Source organism: Plectropomus leopardus, chromosome 2, assembly GCF_008729295.1.
Source record: "Plectropomus leopardus isolate mb chromosome 2, YSFRI_Pleo_2.0, whole genome shotgun sequence".
Classification (NCBI taxonomy): Eukaryota; Metazoa; Chordata; class Actinopteri; order Perciformes; family Serranidae; genus Plectropomus; species Plectropomus leopardus.
The window spans coordinates 5078515-5099258 of record NC_056464.1 but is presented as its reverse complement, the minus strand read 5'-3'; the positions used below and the strand labels follow the sequence as shown (position 1 = coordinate 5099258).

The following is a 20744-nucleotide window of genomic DNA, read 5'->3' as shown; positions in this document are numbered from 1 at the left end:
GCCAACTCTCATTCCGAACTCATCACATACAGCAGTGTTCAGCTTATTACTCAAAAATATTTAATTTATTAGGCTACTCATTACTTGATATGCTTTTGAAAAGTAATATTATTTTACTTAATACTTCCTGCCAACAGTATTCTATTACTTCTCTGTTACACCCCATAAAATTAGAGATTGAACTTTCTCCTCAAAGTTCAGGCTTCGTATTTGCTCCTCTGTGTGTCAGGATATTAGGTGGTAAGCACAGCTAAGGCTAGATATTTTGCAAATAAATTTTTACTTCTCAAAAAGAGCTATGAAGAGCTAGCGCAGACAGAGGGGAAGAGACAAAAATGGATCAACATTGTGATTCCTTATGTTGCAGGAGTAGCTGAAAAACTCAGGAGGACTTTTAACAAACAACTCATCCTTTTGCACTTCAAAACCCAGTAACACGCTAAGGCAGAAACTTGTCGGTCCTAAGGACAAAACACTCAGACAAAAGCAGAGTAATGTAGTGTCAGAACTGCACAGATTTGTACATTGAGGACTCAGCTGTCCATTTACACTGAAGGAGAAGGGATATTCATTCAAGGACAGCAACATGCACATCTTGGTCAGAGAAGACAGATGGTTAGAAAGAGGTGTAAACAAAGCCATCTACGTCAAACTGAAGCAACCATCGTTAGACAGGGGAGGTGGACTACAATACCACTTATCACCCACTTACTATGCAGTCCTGAGTCCCCTGCCCATTCACACCTGGACCCATCCAACCTTTACAACCCCACACGAAGAGCTCACGTGACCCAAACGACTTTGAAACTCAGATCTCCTTATGACCTTAATCACACCCACAATGGGTTTAAAGCCTGAAACTCCCAAATTATCAGTTACAACTGAAGAATTAGAGGTGAAATGTATTCCAGAAACTCAACAAAGTCCAGTTGCCTACGATAAAGCACTGTATGCATTACATAAAGTCAGTCATGGAAATGGGACCATTTCATCCAACACTTATCCAGCCACAGGCTTCATTAGTTTCTTTGTTTGTCATAGCAGCTGTCTACGATTAAAATCCGGTTATGATTGTTTAGCCAGTGTGGGGTTACATATTGTTGTGCTTTCAGTCGTGGTTGGTGTTTGAGGAGATTTGAGGCCAAAAAACAAAATCCAAACAAAATCAAAGTAATGGGAATATTTCCAACCACTGAATGTATCTACAATGCAACTTTCTGCTTCGTAACATGCATGTGCAGTGCAGCAATTATGGAAATGATTTAGAGATATAATTGATTGTTGCATCATTAGGTGGTTGCCAACAAAAGCAGGGGTGTAAAAAGTTATTTGTTTTCAGAGTTAATGTATTATTATTACTGGCATTTCATAGTAATTTGTTACACTCCTTAATGGAAAGGTAATATTAATGGCAACATGTTAATGTGGTAGTATCAGGACTTATACAGTCTTAGGGTTTTGGACAGAAAAGACTATCAAGCTCTATCTAGATTACTACTCAATACAAATATAAAGGGTGGCTTAATAGTTAAAGAAATAGTCTTTTTCCAAAGCTGATTTAGCCGACCTTCAAGACTATAAATATCCATATATATATATATCCGGATGAGGATTACTGAGAATAATAGAGACAGAGGTTATTATGTACGTCTATTGTCTTCTACTCATGGCGTGACAGTGAGTGAAATGGTAGTCCAGCCAAAGGTCGTGAAGGTCAGATACAAATTGTCATTTACATGAATGTGCAGGTATAAAGTAGTTAATGGTTAAAAAAAAATCAGCCATCTGACCTCATCGTAGATGCTGTCATTCCGCTCAAAGTCCCCGGCCTTCCTGGGCAGCACATGGACGTGGACATGCTGTAAGCAAACAAGCAAGAGAAGGCAACAGTTTAGATGTGGTGCTCTGACTCGAGGAACAGGTACCTTTTCACCTGGGAGTTGTCTGACAGACTGATGTGACGGAGACAGGTCCCGTAGAGAGTCTTCATTACTTCACACTACATTGGAGAAGCCAGAGCAGAGCGTTACTGCCGTGCCACAAATCACAGGAGGGTGACCGTGCATTTTAACGAGTGTGCTACCTGCACACCACAGAGACTCCTTATTTTTATGCTTTTAAGGATTTAATTGACTTTTTCCGCAACCCCCTCCTGGTGTCAACCCCCCTGCTGTCGGAAACTTGGCCGTCTGTATGGTTAACTTTGATTCCCTTCTTTGCATGGATGATGTGGTAATGTCCCCAAGAAACTGCTTTATCTGACAAAACACGCTAAGCAAAAAACAAACAGCAAACACTCACCAAAGCAGAAACAATCTGTTTCCCCTGATATGCATTTACACAGTCCTCCAGTACTTATCAGCACATAAAGTAAAGCCTTAACATGTGTGGTTATACAGTAAGATGCGAGCAAGTAATCAGGCTTTAACAGGGTGATTTACAAAGCAAGACAAGACAATGTGTTAAAACAAATAAACATATTTTTGACAGCTGAGAAATAAGAATGCTACAAGTCAGTGCTCGGATGACCTGAGCTGAGAGCTTTTGCAGTGACAGTAACTATTTCATGTATAATGGATCTTAACATAGAAAAGCCTTGTAAGTCAATATGAGGCTGGCCTCACAAGAAGAACAAGAGTCTGTTGTCTTAGCAAGTGCCCCACGTTCTCTTTCCCAGGCGGTCAAATATTACAGTTAAGCAGGGTACACTTTTCAGTGTTGAATCGACCCTGTAGCCTAAGCCATATCCTGAGCCGTAACCTAAGCCATAGACTATAACATAGCCTACACCGTGGCCTAAACTGTGACCTACATTGGAGCCTAAGCCATAGTCTACACTGTAACCTAAACTGCAGCCTAAGTTGCAGCTTACACTGTAGCTTATACCATAGCCTAAACCCAAGCCTAACAGTTGCCTACACCGTAGACTAAGCCATAGCCTACACCATAGCCTAAAATGTATCTTAAGCCAAAACGTGAGCCACAGCCTACACTGTAGCATAAGCCATAGCCTGAACCCTAGCCTCAGCCATAGCCTACTTTTAAGCGTAGGCCGTAGCCTATGCTGTAGCCTAAGCCTGTGCCATGGACAGAGCCATTTGGGACTACTAAGAACAAGATTAAGAGCCTCAGTTTAACCTAGGCTGAAAGCCTCGTTTTAGAATCTGGCATCAGTATGACCTAGTTGATAGCCTGGTGGACAGTTTGGGACAGGTAGCTGTACGCTCCAGGACCAGTTTGACCCAATTAATAGCCGTGTGAGACAGTTTGGAATCAGTTAGACCCAGGCTAAGAGCTAAGAGGGTTTGGGAACAGCTGGACTCGGTTTAAGAGCCTTGTAGAGTGCTGGATCAGTGGAACCTAAATTAGTGCAGACTAGACTAGATGAGAGGTGAATGACATGTTACAAGACTCATAGTCTGTAGGTTGAAGGACAGGCCTATTCTTACTATGTTTCTTTGCCGGAAAAAGTCAAACAAAGATGTATAATTCATCTTTGAGCTGTCAGGATGAACCCACACAGGAACAGAGGAGCTTTGTATTTTAATGACAGTGTTAAAAATACTGCCTTTCCATGCCAGGAACAATGGCTGTAGAATCAACAATAACCAATAAAAAAGGCCCTTGGTGCAACAGCTGAGTGGGCATGATGGTGAATGAAATATACAGCTAACAACAAGCACACATAATGGTTATGACATGCATAAAATAATGAGCGGCCATTGTTCAGTGCTCACTGACAACCTCAATATCGCTCCCTTCAATCATCACAGTGCAGCCTTTAACACTTGCAGACTCCTGGAAAAGTTCCTGTGCAGCACATCCAGCCTCACAAAGCCTTTATCAGAGCAGGAACAACTAATACATATGCTTTACGGTAGATCAGGACAATGTTGGCATTGTATTAAAGATTTTTACAAATCAATTCTCTACAATAGCTGAAACTTTTTGAATGCATTATGCAAAACAATACCAGCATTGTTGCAGGAAATAATTAAGTGAACCAACATTTCTCCATGTACAATGTCTACATTTAATTGACAGATTGCCATTGAAGTCTACAAACGTATTGATATTCTTCATCCTGTAGACCCAGATACAGATTTTATTTATATATGAATTTATTTTTCAGCCATGATACTCATCATAATATAGCCCCCCAAAAGTGAAGCCAAAACGTTTTTATCGCCCCCTGGTGGCTGGCTGCAGTAAGGCTTGTGAACCCCACCCGTCAATGATAGTGGATCGGACATGGGCCATACTAAAAACTATAGTCTGTCAAACTAAATTTTTCCCACAGATTGGTTCTGTCATTTAAGGTAGTTCTTATCACCCCAATATTTGTTGTGTTTGTTTTTCTGAAAACTTTAATTTATAGTAGGTATTTGATGTAATAAAAAGGGGGTTTGATGTCATGATTGACAGCTATGTGTACCAGTTGGGGAGCTTCTGATCAATGTTGCTGCCTGAGATTGGTCGGATACATGTACAGGAACTCCCACATCATGGAGATTGCTACTGTGCAGCCTCTGGCTTCGGCCATATCTGGAATATTTTGGCTTAATTTTTGTACAGTGGGGGTCAGTGGCGTCGTGCCATCCATCTTCATATACAGTATATGATATCATTCTGATGTGTTTTTGTTTCCCTTCATTTAATGTCAAATGATTTTGTTGGGTGTCGACATCATTTAAAAAAAATGTCATTACCCTTTTGACCTGAAAGGAAATCATGGTCAAATGAAAAGCAATATGTAAGTTATTATCTAATAAAAAAATAGAAAAGAAACCCCTTTGAAATAGTTACATGTCATCAGTAACCTATAAACTCATGTGTTAAGATGTGTTTAAACCACTTTTATTGGACACTGAGGAAAGCTTTTCTCATCATTTTCCAGTATACAGTATTATTTATCCTGTTTCTTTTTAAGTAACTTATTTTAGGTTAAAACTCATTGTTTCTGTATTAAGGTACTTTTACCTTCTTAAGAGATTTAGACTACTATACTGAATTAATGGGACATGTTAAAAAAACATGAAGTTTATTTAAGCATGTGTGAGCAAGGGGCATTGAAAATATGACGTGCTCCAACATGTTCCCATCACCAGTCAGCACATATCGCTGCTTTGTCAATAAATTACTACATATTATGCTCTAAGTATCCTCCTTCATCTGCTGTTGACATGTTGTGATGCCAAAACAAACAGCGGGATGTCACTGAAAGCATATGGTTAGGATCAGGCAACAAAGGCACAGATGGTTAGGTATAGATAAAGTTACAGCATTCTAAAAGGATGCTCTGAGGGCACGGGCACACGGGTTAAAAAGTTATTCACTTGTTAAAATTTCCTTTTGTCTTTAAAAAGTAATAAAATAGGGAGTTGAAGGTGGGTAGAAATAAGAAAACATCATGAGTTGGCTAAGAGCGGTGCTAGGGGCCGGAGACGTAGTTAAGAGTGCACGTGGTAAGGTGAAACATCACATTCAGACAGGAAGTGAACACCAAACTTCCACATGAAAGTCCAGGATTTGCTGGATCCATCCACCAGTCCTTCTGCCAGCCCGCCCAGTAGGGACATTCCAGCTCATTATTTACGTCATTACTGGCAGCATTTCAACCTGTCGCAGTCCAGCTTGCCTTATTAACTGACGCAGCCCATCTGTATATCATACTGCCGCACCAGATGCCGTCCAGCTGATCAGCAGTCAATAACAACACCACCAAAGATTCCACTGGGCTGCATTACAAACTGACGCCACCCGGCAGTGTATCGCACCGCAGCAAAAAGTGGCTTTTGTTGTCGAAATCTTATCTTGAAGTCATTGACAACGCAGCTGTATTTTGTGACTTTGGAGTGAGAAAAGACTGGGTGTTTATAGTTTGATTGTAATTCTTTTTGGATTTTTTTTTCAATTTCAAGAACCAGGTATCCCAACCGACCTGAAGCAGCTGTACTTTGTGAGAATGCACTCATTAAAAAATTAACAAAATTGTGCGGGGGGGTATGGGTTAGGCTTTTAAAAAAAACTTGCTAAACTTTCAGCAAACACCAGTATCTATTGTGGAATTAAATATTTTTCATTAATTTGTTTCTAAGTAATGAGAGTTTATTTCGTGATGATGCAAAAGTGTCCCAACTGACCCTGTTCTCCACTACAATCTGTTCAGAAATGATTAAAACCTCATTGTACCAGAGGCAATGCGACTTGTGGGGGTTTTCACATTTCATATTAAAATAAATCAATGAAATAAATGCACCCTGTAGTTAAAATGATTGAGTTAATTAATTCAGTAATAAAAAATATAAAAGTTAAGGTGGCAGCAACCTTTGTGATGTGTCCATGCCCCATGTATTTTCAGTGTTAAAGCTAAAAAAATAAAGGTGCATCACTGTCAATAGGATCGATAGTTATGACGATAACTTCCTTAAATTGTGATTATTTTTAGACAATAATTAAATATTCCACTCCCCAGTCCGCATATATTTCAAAATAGCTAGGGATGTGCTCACAATAGATCTCCGCTCCCTCCATTCAGCCACCCAAGGAGAGCAGATGGTGGAGGATTTGCTCTTTGGTTGACATGTTTTAGGTGTCTTTTCCTTGTTTCAATGTTCAAGGGTTTAATTTTAACCTTCAAGTGGAACAGTGCCTTATAAGAGCTAACAGCGTTGTTGGTCACTCTGTGCTGTGATCCAGTATATTTCCATTTTCTGTCTATTAGCCACAGATGGTTCACTGCTGTGCTGCGTTGTGCGATAAATCCCCCTATGTAATCTGTGGCCTTGTCCTGAGGAGTGTGTGTGTGTCTGTTTGTGTGCATGTATCATCAAGGGCATAATAACCTAATTGTGGGACTGTTATTCATTTTTCATTACTACACTGTGATAAACTGTGGAGGCAGGCTGAATGAATGTTTATAAATGCTACAAACAAGATAGCATGTTTGGAGGCGTCTGCTTTTTTAGTATGCATTTTCTATTTAATGAGGTCATTTACATAATGTCTGCATTATTAAATTTGCCTACCTTGAGGAAAACTTCTGAAGCAGAAAAAAAATAACACATCGTGGCGGGAGAGCTATTTATCACGAAGGCTTTCTAAATGAGTGCTGAGTGAATGAGACGGTGGCCTCTGGATACTATGTGTGTGTGTTGATAATCTGTGTGCGGGCGCCTGCCTACCAGGAACTGGGAGGATGGTATGAGTGTTATGGGAAATTATAGTGTCCTGACGCAGCAGTGTGTGTGTGTGTGTGTGTGTGTGTGTGTGTGTGTGTGTGTTTGTGGCAGGTTCCAGACAGTTAAATGTCCACACACAGCAAGGGACACATAACATGGGTCCCTCCTTCTTAAAGGATTATCATGCAATTTTACAGCCAGCTGTAGTTTTGATCATAGTGGCTAGGAGAGCCCTATGTATTGCCAAAACGTTCTCATTCCAACTCGTCACATGGTTCTGCTCTGTCAGTGACCTTCTTCATCTCCTCATGACGTTTTAGGTAACCTCATGCATCAGCTGTTTACGCTCTCTGATGTCACAGCGAAGCCGTAACACAACGCACATGCGAGCTGTGGAAATCCACCGTAAGTGCACTTGCGCACCTTATGTCGGCATACAATAATAACACAACCGGTTCTGTCAGAGTGTGTTCTCATCTGACCCTGACCACAAGGTGGCTTTCTGTGTCATGCTTGTACCTTTAAAGCACTGACAGAGCGAACGTATTTGACAACTTCAGAGTGATAACGGGCTTGTATTGCAGCATAAAGGGATCTTTTATTTTTTTCTAGCATTAAAGAAGTATTTCACTGCTTGAAAGACAGTCTTTTAATAAAGCTTGGCTGACTATGCAGTGAAAGGACTCAAAAACATTTTAAATATATATAATAAAGCTTTTTATTAGAAGAAGAGTGCCTTGGTTTGCCCCCCTGCTTTTTAAGTCAGACTAACTTGCTTTACTGAAGTTGCTAACACTTAGACAGAACAAGGTCATTCCATTGTCATTTTTAGGGTTCAACAGCCTCAAAAAATTAAGTAAAAACAGCTAAATTTTAAGTAAACTTAACAATTAGATATAAGATTAAATTTAAGGCAGTCGGTTTCAAAGATTATTTTCAGTAACATCAAGTTGTCAGATTTTACATTTCTATCGAAATTAATTTATAATAACTTTAAATCTTAAGTCAACCGATGATCTTTTAAAATTAATGATCCTTTATATGAAAGCCTTTATAAAAATTGACTAAACTGAAAAAAATAGCAAGAACAACAAGAATCATCAACAGCAGTGCCTGCAGATATTATTATTGAGGAGAGAAAAAAAAGCTGCCTTTTCAACCTCTGAAGGGGGGGGGGGTATATTTACTCCGCCGCATTGGTGCCCTAAAGCAAGGCATTAAAACCCCTGAGTGGGTTTTTCCAAGACACTAACAGTGCGGAGTGTGTGTGGTGTATATCTGCAAGGCACACCTGTGGTGAGACAGAGCTCTGCCTCCCCCCTGCCAGCTCTCTCCACTGCAACAGCTGCTGTAAATAACAACATGTTCTCGGCTGATAAAAAGACGCGTTTGGCTTCATTTCCAGATAAATAGATGTTCATTTTTGAGTGATATTACACAAGTCTTGAAGGGTTTCTCTTCAAAATGCCATAAATCCATTTAGGGAACTATTGTGCTGACAAATATTTATCAAGCAATATTAAAGAATATAAATCATTCTGTCCTTGATAATAAAAGGAACCATTTTAGAACAAAAACTTTTAAGGATGACTCACTGCCTCAATCTTTAAAAACATATTGCACAGTTCTGAAAAATTTCCTCCAAAATCACCTTTGATGTCTGGAAACTCAACTGTGAAGTGAACAAAAGCCTCAAAGAGTGTACATTCAAGTTCACACAGACGCCGGAAGTTATTCTACATTTTGTCATTTTTATTTCAGCTTTGAATGTTTAAACCTTTATATTTACTCTCCTTAACATAAGGCATCTTAAAAAAAGTATTCTTGAATTCAATGGGCTATGATTGGTGTGAGATTGATGAGACACTGAAAACAGCTGTTTTTTAGTGACCTGTTGCTTTGTTTCCACCTGGGGTAGTGTTCAAAAAGCAGTTGTTTTTTTACAACACATTCTCAACATGCCAACTTGTCAAATACTGCCGCTTGGTCATCGCTATTACGTCTACATGTATTATGTGCTAGGTATCCTCCTGCGTCTGTTGTTTACTGTCTGTGATGAAGTGTCAATTTACACTTGTTAAAGGCATTTTCAAAATGCATTCACATAGGGAATGTACATTTTCTGCTAGTTAGATGCATACAGTCCTTTAAAACAAAAAAAAAAAAAAAAAAATCCTCGTGCAACACAAGTACATGGTTAGGTTCAGGAGCCAAACGCATTTGATTAATTAAAACAAAAAAAGAAAAATGCAGTTATATTCGGAATAAACACAAATAAACATCATGCTTTGGCTCAACATTCATATGTGAAGCAAACAGCAGGCTCACAGGTGAAAGGCAGGTGTTTGTTGGACCCATTCACTGTAGGAACTTTCAGTTCCTTATGTTAGGTTGTTACTGCCGCTGTATGTAACTGACATCATCTGGCGGCATAAAATACAATGAAAGCTGGAGTTTGGCCCGATAGTAAACTGATGTGGCACAACCAAATATCATGCTGCTGCAAAAGTTATACACTAGCGCTGCCTGGCAGTGTACCATACCACCAGGAAAAGATGGTTTGAGGCATCAATGTTTGACACCAAAATCACTAAACAAGTGGCAGTATTTGATGACTTGAGAATGTGAATGGGCTGTTTTTTTACTAAGTGGTAGGCATGGAATGGCAATGGCAACCATTCTATATCAGACTTGGCTTTCTATGGCGTTGACATGATGTTACCTAAGTGTCGTGGTAGTACTATGGACCAAATTCTGCTCCAATGTGAGTGTAGATACATTTATTACCTAAGAACACTCCATCCAAAAGGTTTAAAAGAAGAATTGGACATGACTTGTTTTCCCTGATTCTTTCTATTGTCTCCCTGCACTAGTTGCCTAATTTCCAGTTTATATTCCATCATTGAAAGCATTTACACCAGTATTTGCTTGAGACTGTGTTTCTGAGAGTTTGTTGCTGAGCCTTCCATTTTGTAACCTGTTAATTGACCTGTGTGCACAACCAAGCTCCTGATGACTGAGTAGCTGCACCTGTATGAGTAGCTTAAATATGTGGTGAACCTGTATGCATGCTACATTGTGCACTGAGGAAAGTCCAAAATGGACTGAAACCTTTGCACTTCATGAATTTTTGCACTTTTTTTCTCTGTTACCACAACCCACATGTGAACTACAGACTTATGAACTACAGACCTCAGACTGGTTCATTTATTCTTCTGTGTGCAAGTCCTCCTCTGCTGCTGTTTTTTTTTACTAAGACATCACTGCGTTTCCAGCCAGGACTGTGCCATTAAAACTGACTATTTTAATCCAAAACATCACCTTTTCTTAACCCTAACCAAGTGGTTATCATGCCTACACCTAACCACACACTAACCATAGCACTGTTGAAAAATACAAATAAACATTAAGATTCACTTTATCAGTCACGTAACAACATACCAATGCTATGTATTGGTTTTCAGAAAATTACATTGCCAACATTTATTTTGGAAGTGAGATTGCTCAAATCGGATATTTATTTGGAAGTGGTTAGACCAGATTTGGGTGTCCAGACATCACCAACTATCTGCATGGTTTGCTGTGGTGTCAGTGACCATGTAGCTATTCTGGTAATGTGGTTTTCTAACACAACAGCATACTTTGATGATTGACATCATTTTATGCTCCAAACAATCACAATGCAGAGGCCTACGCCCAACGTGCCAACAGCTTATTTAAGGCATCTGTGCATGTACTGTTGGTCTTCCTGTTGTCCTCCATAGAGCGTCATTTCTGTCACTCCTGATATGATGTTGTTGTTGTTGTTTGTCATGTTGCCAATGATGCAAGAAAACTTTGAAATCTGATTTGACTGGCCAGAGTGTTTGGGTTTTGACACATCTGTAGATATCCAATTTGCACTTCAAATCATCTCAAAGGGTAGTTTGGAGCCGATTTTCAAACATTGCGAAAATCAATCTGGATATGGGTTGACAGTCTGAACAAGACCTGAGAGCCATAAAAGCAAGGCTGAATGACTTATCCATGAGTCTGTAGATTGTTCAGATGGCAGATGGATAAAATCACCACATGGTGCCACTCTGTCAGTGACCCCCTGTGTCTACTTATGATGTTTTAGGAAACCTTATGCGTCAGCTGTTTATGCTCTGGGACGTCGTTACCAAGATGTCAACACATGCACATGGTGGGATGACACAGCACAGTCCTTATGTTTACACAACATCACATGGCAAATGCTGTGGACTGTCTCTTTGGTTAGGATTAGGCAACAAAGTCTTGGATAGTAAGGTTTAGGAGAAAGAGGCACATGGCAAGGTGTAGAAAAACTGTATGCTGAAAGTATTGACAGAGTGGATGTATTTGACGGGTTCGTGTGAGTGAGAATGGGCTTTGGTTTTAGGGTTGAAACCAAACCACAACCTAAGTATAGACTAGGCTGACAAATTATCTAGTCCTACCAATAGGCGTCAGGTCAGAAAATGCTCATATGTGTCATTTAGAAAAGCAATGACCAATAACAAGCCTAGCCAATAAGTTTGAAGGGTTACCATCAAAAACGTTAATTCCACGGTGGGAGCATGACTGAGTACGGCAATTGCCATAGCAATCTGCCATAAAATTTGTTAGACCTCACAGACCAAAGTTTTTGTCTGTGGGAAAACAACTTCTTTAAAAAGAAAAATCAGTCATTTCAGCCAAACTCTCCTCTGTGTAGCGGAGGAGCATTACCTTGCAGCATTCCTCAGCTGCCTTGTGTCCTTGACACTGAGTCACAGTGTCTTTCCTCTCTTATTGGTGTTGCCTGATTACACACCCTGCAGATGTTGAGGTCATTGTTCTCTGTTAGTTCCTTGGTGGCGTCCTTCATTCGGGCTCTGGGTGAGCACCTCCCCGGGCTGCATGTCCCATCGATAATTAGTCAATCATCCACCTCTTGAAGATTATGTGCACTCAAACAGAACGTCCTTCATGCAAAGCTGCGTGTTCACCTCCCATCAGCTGCACTGATAGATAGAGGTGTCTTAGGAAGTATTTGCCTAATATACCACGGGATATCTGCAGAAAGCTGCAGTGCACCGACAGTTTCCGCATTCACGAGTAATCAAAGCAGATGTCTCTTAATTAATCTGTAACTGTAGAAACAAACAAGGAAAATAGCTGCCACGTCAATTTAAGGGACTTAGGTGGAATCCAGTCTGACAGGCAGGCAAATGTGCTTTGTCATAAACAGATGTGGTCCCTATTAATGGAATGGGGGGAAAAAGAAGGAGGTCTGCTAGATCAAAGCTGAGAGGCCTAATTAGCCACAAGAAGAGAGAGATTCTCCCCACAATGCCATGCTTTCACAGGCCAGCATCACCTGAAAGCAAAGTCGGTAAATCACCTGAGGATCTCCTACATATTGTTTTAACGAGTTCAAGTTTCATTGGTCTTTTTGGTAATTTCCCTTTTCAGCTCTAGTGGGAATTGAATCAGGTTTAATCAGCGGCTGAATACATGGCAGGAAGAGGATGACTTCAGGCTGCTTTCATAACTCCGATACAATAGAGATTAAACACAAGGTGGTGGATATATGTTTGATATTAAACTCTCCTTATATTTACTGAACAGCAGTGAGCCTTTATGGCAACATTTTTTCTAAAGCTGAAGAAGATGTGAAAATATTGAACTTACAGAGGCCGAATGAATAATTAAATACACAAGCTTTACAATGAAGCTTGTTGCTGGGAGCTACTGTCCAATACAATAACTGAAATGACCAAAAACCAAGAAAGAGTTTTTGTTTTTTGTTTTTTTTTGAAAAATTGGAATACTTAGTGAGATGCTACCTGACTTTTCATGCCTCAACAGGCAGATGGAATGTCAGATGTGTAGTTTTGCCAATAAGCCCCTCATCCTAAACTAGAGATACTGCTTTAAAGTTGGATGCTGGATGTGTGCCAACCAGTCGAGCTGCAGTTTTATACCATGTAGGTCCAGACTCAAATGTAACCATGACAGTTGACAATACTTAAAATATGGAAGTTTTAGAAGCTACATATTCTAAGATGTGGACACACCTTAAACCTCTGATCCCTGGATCGACATCAGTTTACATGTGCTGCGTTCAGACGCTTTTTACAAGCTATATGACCTTTTGAAAACTGAGCAAAGTGGTTTGATTTCTTTTGAAAACATGGGGAAAAAGGCAATGACCAAGTAAGTTAGCAATGTCTCAACATTTCCAAGAAATTTAACCTAAAAATTTGTTTTAAATAAGACGGGAGGATTATTAGAAAATAATCCAAAAACAAGGAAACAATGTCCAGAAAATCTATTTTTTCTAATTATAATAATTTGATATTTAAAAATTATATATATATGTGTGTGTGTGTGTTTCTAATATATATATATATATATATATATATATATATATATATATATATATATATATATATGTGTGTGTGTGTTTCTAGCATTTTAGTATTTAAAACATTTCTAAGACTTTAAGACATTTCTGGGATTTCAGGTTCAGGTTCAGGTTACTTTATTTGTACCCGTAGGTAGATTTGTTTTGCAGTCAAGTGAGGTTACAGCGTCCATTTCAAAATGCAGGCCACAGAACAGAACAAACAGGAAACAAACAGAAAAACTTAAGGTTATTTAAAACCTCCAAGGACATAAGAGCCCACCCCCAGTTCAACTCATCCCCTGAAAAAATAAAGCAAACATGCCATAAACGAAGGTAAAACATTAAAACATTAATTATTTTAGTGTTTCTGAGATTTTAGGTCATTGTTAGGACTTAAGGGTGTTTCTAGGATATGTCTCTAGAATTTTAGAATGTTTCTAGGATTTTAGGTGGTTTCTTGAATTTTTAGGTTGTGTCTCTGATTTAAGACGCTTCTATGATTTCTGGACATTTCTAGGATTTTAGGGCATTAGGGGCTTAGCTAGGACCTCTGTCGGGGGAGATTTTCCACTAGCACTTTTTTGATAAACAAGCTCTATGTTGATGCTGTTTAATGCACTCTGGCACCATATATATGCTGTAAGAAGAGTTTCACTTCCTTACTGCAACGGCCCATATATGAGTCTGACCTGGGCCCTTTGCTGCATGCCATCCCCTCTATCTCCTTTCTAAGACTCAAAGGGAAAAATGTTGTTCAATAGGGCATTTTTTTCCTCCAAGTTGTGTGGGAGAATTTCACATTTTTCTCTTGTTTGAAGACACTAACACAAATTTCTAGAAAACTGCTTGAAGAGGATATATGCATTCAACTCAAAATATACAAACCCTGCAGGTATCAGGGCTAAATGTAAATTGTGTAATTTTTGAGCAGAAATTAATTATTTATAAAGGTGTATCCATATTTTGTGCACAAAATATTAATGACTTTTGCTGCATTACTTAATCCCCCCCCCCAAAAATGACAATTTGTGTGCATGAATTAACATTAACATTTGGCCTATATAATAGACTTCACAGCAATACACCAAGCTATATCTCAGTTTATCAAAGCAAAACTTTATGAAACCAAGTCAGCTCATCTGGATTGCCTATGGCCTGGCAAACTGCTTTTTTTGCTTCGGACCGGCTGGATGGCAAAAAGTGTAAAAAAGGAAGGCTGAAAGAGTGTCCAATTTAGAATCAAATCTGTTTGACAAAGAGCTTAAAGTACTTTCTCCTCTGGTTGGTTGTGTTGTGTCAGCCCTCAAACACACTCATCAAACACTACATATAACCCTCAGGATTTCCTGAGGATATGCAGTACAACCAGGGAGCTCTACAACACCTACACACCTCAATAACACATAACAACCCCACAAACACCAACCACATAATCCACTTTTTATTATTACAGTAAATATTCCTCATGATTCACACTAAAACATTTCATCTACCTCTCAGTTTGCTCTCTGTCTCCCCGAACTGACTGTAATGGAGCTTGATTTCATTATGTGTTTAGAGGTAAGAGGCTACAGACAGAGAAGGACTTTGAACTATCGGCCAGAAACAAGTCTGCTGTGACTTAGTGACCTAACTTTATCCCATGAAGAAGAAATAACATTCGATTCTAGAAACTGCACCTGGTTTGTTAGCAACCAATCCAACCTCTGAGTCAAACAACCTTAATTCACAGTAATATTTTATTTTAAATGTATCAATTTTATTCAATAGCTGCACGTCAGTGTATTATGTGTATTCGTCTTTTTATGTTTCATACGGACGGGACAGATTCCATCCAGCCGTGCAGCGGCATATAATAACACTGCAAATGGCTCTGACAGGCCATGTTCTCACCTGATACCCTTTTGACATATTTCATGCAGCGGCGAAAGGTTGGTTTTTGCGTCGCAATCTTACACCAAAAGCATTGTTAAAGCGTGATATTTTCACAAATTCTGAAAGACAACAGGCTGGTATCCTTTTGTGTCTGAAATCTATGTTTTGGGATGGTACTACCATGATGTCAACACAAGCCCCTGGTGGGATTATGCTGCACGTGGTTATGTTAAGGCAACAACAGCACATGGCAACCAATGCCAGGACGTTAACACACAAGATTGCACGGATGGTTAGAATAAGGGGAAGGAGGCACAAAAAAAACCCCATCACATTCATACGGAAAGCGAACACTGGACCTGCATCAAAGTCTGGGTTTGTTCAACCCATCCACCCCCTTCCACCCCAACATGCTACTAGTTTACGTTGTACCTGTACAGTGTTTTAACCTGTTCCTGTCCTGCCATGTTTTATGCACAAGCCACAGGTATCGTCCGACGCGTATCATGTGGACACAAAAGGTAGCTTTTGGTGTCAGGATCTTGGATCAAAATCACAGAAAAAGCAGCAGTATATGACGACTTCCAAGTGAAATTGGGCTGATGTGTCAGGTGTCTCACTCACTCTGCCTCTCACTCAGCCTTTCATATTTACTGCTGGGAAAATATATTCCTGTGGGTTTATTCAGTTTAGTCGACTTTGAGCATATTACATCTAATCATCTTTATCTACAAACACTCATATATAACAGCCAGGCTCGCTTAGTAAACAAGCAGGATCTATACATAGCCCTCCACATGATAAATCACTATAATCACGCTGCATTTTCCATAAGACAAAAATAAAATCCAATTCCATCATTCAAAACATAGAGATTTGTCTTGTGTCTGTGAGACTCCAGGCAGTGAGTTCATAAGAGTGCATTTGCCTCTCTCTTATAGCCCGCCTCACTCTTATTCAATCAAAGGACCATTTTTATTGCTGGCGCACAGGCACCTGATTGCAATAACCCAGTTGATAGATGGGGGTGGGCCTCGGCTGTAGCAGGTGCGCTATATACGCTAAGATAATCTGTTTTTATAAAAAGACCAGACAGGTCTACACATCAAGAGTTGCTTTGTGTTAAAATTACTTGATAAAATATGTAGATTATTTCATCAAGTTAAGGATCAGTGGGAAACAACGGCTCCTCTATTACTGCCTTGATTCACTGCTCCCCTGATGTGCTCTCCTGCAGTAAAGGCTCCTCAACAAAAGACTCCGCCAGAATATTTCAGAGCTGCTGATGTTCTGATAACGCTAAAATATAACCTACTTGCCGGTGTGAATCTAACTGAACTCAGGCAAAAATGCATTACTCTCTGACCTTGTTTGTATTGCCAGATGAAAGCCATTTCATCTCAAACAACCTGTAGATGAAAAATGGGGGGTTGTTGTGGAAATGGAAAAATAAAGATCTTTTAAAAAGACATTGTTCTCTTAGGGCACACAGTGGAGATTGCTTTTTTAGGGAGAGGGCGGTAGGTGGCTTTGAAAGAGTTCAGCGGGACAGAAAGACTTTTGCCTTTGGTACTAACTGACGGATGAGTTAGTGCACTTTGGAGCTGATTCAGCAAGCAGTTACATAGTGAGAGTAGTTTTGGGGCAAATTTGTACCCTTTATATGTGTGGAGGGGCTTACACTGGTCTGTCCAGAATTTCAGTACTTCAGGGTTCATTATTCTTGATATAAACAAGCTCATGCAATGTGTCACCCACGTTCAAAGTATTTATTACTGATGCACCGATTCATTAGCCCAACATCGTTATCGGACGATATTCATCTTGATGACTGCCATCGACCTTTTGGCACATGAAATGACATTTTTACTGATGCCGGTGACCAATGTTTTTCAGTTGTGTCACATCAATTTTGTGCTGGCTTATAACTCACAGCATCCCATCATCCCAGGGACAATAGAAAATGTGTTGGGTTGAACAAAGATCTTCCCCGGGATGCCTTCAGGACAAAAGGACGCAGTAAACTCACAATCCACAGGCTATAGACAAACTACAGCACAATCACATGACTTCATGTGGCCATCATAACAAGGCTGTAAAGCCACCATTGGGTGACCATATACTATCGTTTCATTTAGCTATGGTAACCATCTTTTTTTAGGACATGTAAAGGCTTTTAAATTCTCAAGTCTCCTAACTGGCCACATCTGGCTGCCCAACTTGGCTGAGACCCGGCATGAATGGCCCCAGAAATGGTTCAAATAAACTGGGCCAATTCTGGCTGCCAACTCTGCCTTTATTGGATTGCATTCCTAACACATTGCAAATGGCCATACTCAAAGATGGGGCAAAAAGCTGGCCGTTATAGCGTCCTTCATTGCAAAAGGCACAAACTTTTGGATAGTCTTTTGGATAGTACTTTTATGGTTGTTGACATGGAAATTAAAAGAGGTAGTTTAAGGAGTAAAAAAAAGAGACTTAAAGAAAAAAGCACTGTCACATCTTTGTATGCTGAACGCTAGATAAAGTCAGCCTGATTGTCAGTCGAGGGGCATGTGATCCCCTCAGATTTTGAAAATTTAGTCACTTTAGAAGAGAGATTCAAAAAATGTATTTTTGCATTACATGTTTTCATGATGCTTTCAGTTTTGATTCAGAATCCATTTTTTCTGTAATTTCTCAGTGTTCAACTCTGCCGATAAACAAGTCCCTCTCTGAACAGGAGAGATTTGACAGATCACTACAACCTATAAACAAATCCAGCAGACAAACATGTCCCATGTGAAACAAACCAGAAGTGTTTTAACGCTGGCAGAAAAAAAAAGAAATTGTGTTCATGTAGGACCTCTTTGCAAAACAGCAAGAAACTGACAGAACTAAAAATTGTTTTTAATCTTTGATGATTTTCTCTCATTTTCAAGGCCTTAACCTTGTGTTTTGTTTTTGCTGCTGAATTGCAAAGCACTTTGTGCATGAAAGGTGCTGTAAAAATAAAGTTCATTCACTCATTTCACACTACTCTTGCACGGAATTTCACGCTACTGTGAGTCACTATGAACAAAAGTGTCCTCAAAATTAATGCAATACAATCAAATTAGTTCCTCAAAATATGCAGAATAGTATAGTGAAGTATAAACGCTTTGGGTTGCAGTGACTACCATTTCACTATAACCTATATGGACCTCAGTGGCTCAACAGTCAGTCACTTGAATCATTCCATACGGCCTCCAACCAAACCAAAAAAAGAGATTTAAATCTTTTAGAAAAGATCTCTAAATTATTCAGTCATGCCAAGAGTTTAGCACCACAAATGTGATGATTATTTAATAGTGTGTAACTGTTGCAGAGGCCTCATGACATATTTAAAGGTGGTGAATTATTAAGCTCTCACCTTCACGGTTTGTCCGGCTTCGGGGCCGTCCTGGTGGGAACAGAAAGAGGTAATTAGAAAAGAGTTGGGAATTCAGAAATATTTACATTAATAATTCATAGACAGATTTTAATTCCAGATGAGCTACAGTACCTCACTTCTCCCCCCAATTAAAAAAAAAAAAAACTCCCCCCGGATTTGTTCCATTGCCTCCTGTCCTGACATTTATTTCTTTATGACCATTTTAATTCAATTGTTCTTCAACTTAAAAGACAAGAGGGCAACATGGTATTTTTATGCACTTAAAGCAGACAAAAATACATTGAGAAAAATACAAGTGAAAAGGTACATAGATTTCATACTCTATTTGAAACTATGGATTTTTAGGAACTGTGGCAGATTCAGGACATATTGAAAGATATAGAACCAAAAAAGAGAAGAAGAAAAAAAAGAGACAGATTATCACAAGGCTGAAACATTTACCCTTTTTTGATCAAAATTAGCATTTAAATGCATAAACTGCAAATTGCTCATTATGTTTTTCCCCATGTTTTCATGAAAAATAAACCAATTTTCTAATAATTGCTTGTGCTTGTGAAAGGTGTCTTATCGCAGACGGGAAATGGCATGTCGATATCGGTGTTAAAGGGTTAATTAAGAAGTATCTTTACATGTGGATCATCATTAAAAAGCAGAGGCAGTACGTGTTCCACTCTCTTTTTTTATGTCACACTCTTTTTCTTTCTCTTTCTTTGAGACTGGCTGCTCTGGAGCGCAACTATTTCTTCATCTGCCGACAATGAAACATTTTTAACACTTGTCTTCTTCTCATATTAGGTGTGATCAAATTCATCAAGATTATACTTTGTTATTCGTCAGAGGAAGGTGACGACTGAAATTTGCATGGTTCTAATACATATCACACATCAGCGTGGCGAGTGAAAAGAAAAAAAAAAGAAAATCTGATGAGCTCCGCTGTTATTCTCCAGCACTGATCTTGGAAAAAATAGAACATTTGTGTCATCATCATTTTTTTTTCACCACCAATCCTCCAGTGAGGTTGATTTGTGTGATATTATTATTTGTCACAGGAGTGGCGTACTGCAGAGAACAGTTGCCCCCTCCTGCAGAGAGTTCCCCTTTAATGTGTTGGCTGTAACCCGGGAGCTGTCACAACTAATCTCCTGTCATCACTTCTCATCACCTCCACAGTCAAAGAAAATGATATCCAGGTAAAGATTACTCTTTGCTGCTCAGCTTTTCTTTTTTTTTCCTCTTCTCTCTTCTTAACTGTGAAACAATTTTCTCTGACAGGGCCGCACAGCGAGCTAGGTGCTATTTTTATATTAGCATATATATCACCAGTTATGCAGAATAGGCCGTTCAGTGTGAGACGAGAGCCTGTCCGGGTGTCACAGTCAGCTCTGTATTTAGCTTCCATCATATGACAGCAGAGCCGATCCATACTGAAAACACCAAGAGGCCTTGTTCTCCTCGAGTCATTTTGTGTTTTATTGAGTTGTATAAGTAATATTTTCTTCAAACGAGTGGGGAAAAAACTACCAGTACAATGAGACTATTTTAATGTGTAAAAAAAAAAACTCTACCTGTGTGAACACAAAGCAGGAATTTCATTCTAAAATAAAACTTGATCACTACCTGATTTTTCTAACTCTTCTGAAGCCTCAAATCACCAAATTTAGAATTGTTCTTTTACAGAATACTGAGTGTGTGTTTGCTCTCCTAGTTCTTACAGTACCATCACTGTATGAGGAGAACGTATTTGCAGCGGTCAGTCACATAATTTTACAAATGACAAGTGTCAATTCAATGTGGCAAACTTTAAGATTAAGATACACTAATTTTTAGAAAATTTGAGATTTTTTAATTTTATTTTTTTGCTTGTTAACAGAGATTCTGATAA

At 39.2% G+C, this 20744-nt stretch overlaps 1 protein-coding gene across 3 annotated transcripts in view; it reads right to left on the bottom strand.

The window, feature by feature from the left end:
- fhit (fragile histidine triad diadenosine triphosphatase) overlaps window positions 1–20744 on the bottom strand; it is a 401046-nt gene that overhangs the window by 66318 nt on the left and 313984 nt on the right. For all 3 annotated transcript variants that reach the window (XM_042498823.1, XM_042498840.1, XM_042498834.1), the window contains exons 6-7: window positions 18842–18871; window positions 1791–1859 (exon numbers count right to left, since the gene is read on the bottom strand). In XM_042498823.1, coding sequence (XP_042354757.1) covers window positions 1791–1859; window positions 18842–18871 — 99 coding nt within the window. The remainder of the gene's footprint in view (window positions 1–1790; window positions 1860–18841; window positions 18872–20744) is intronic.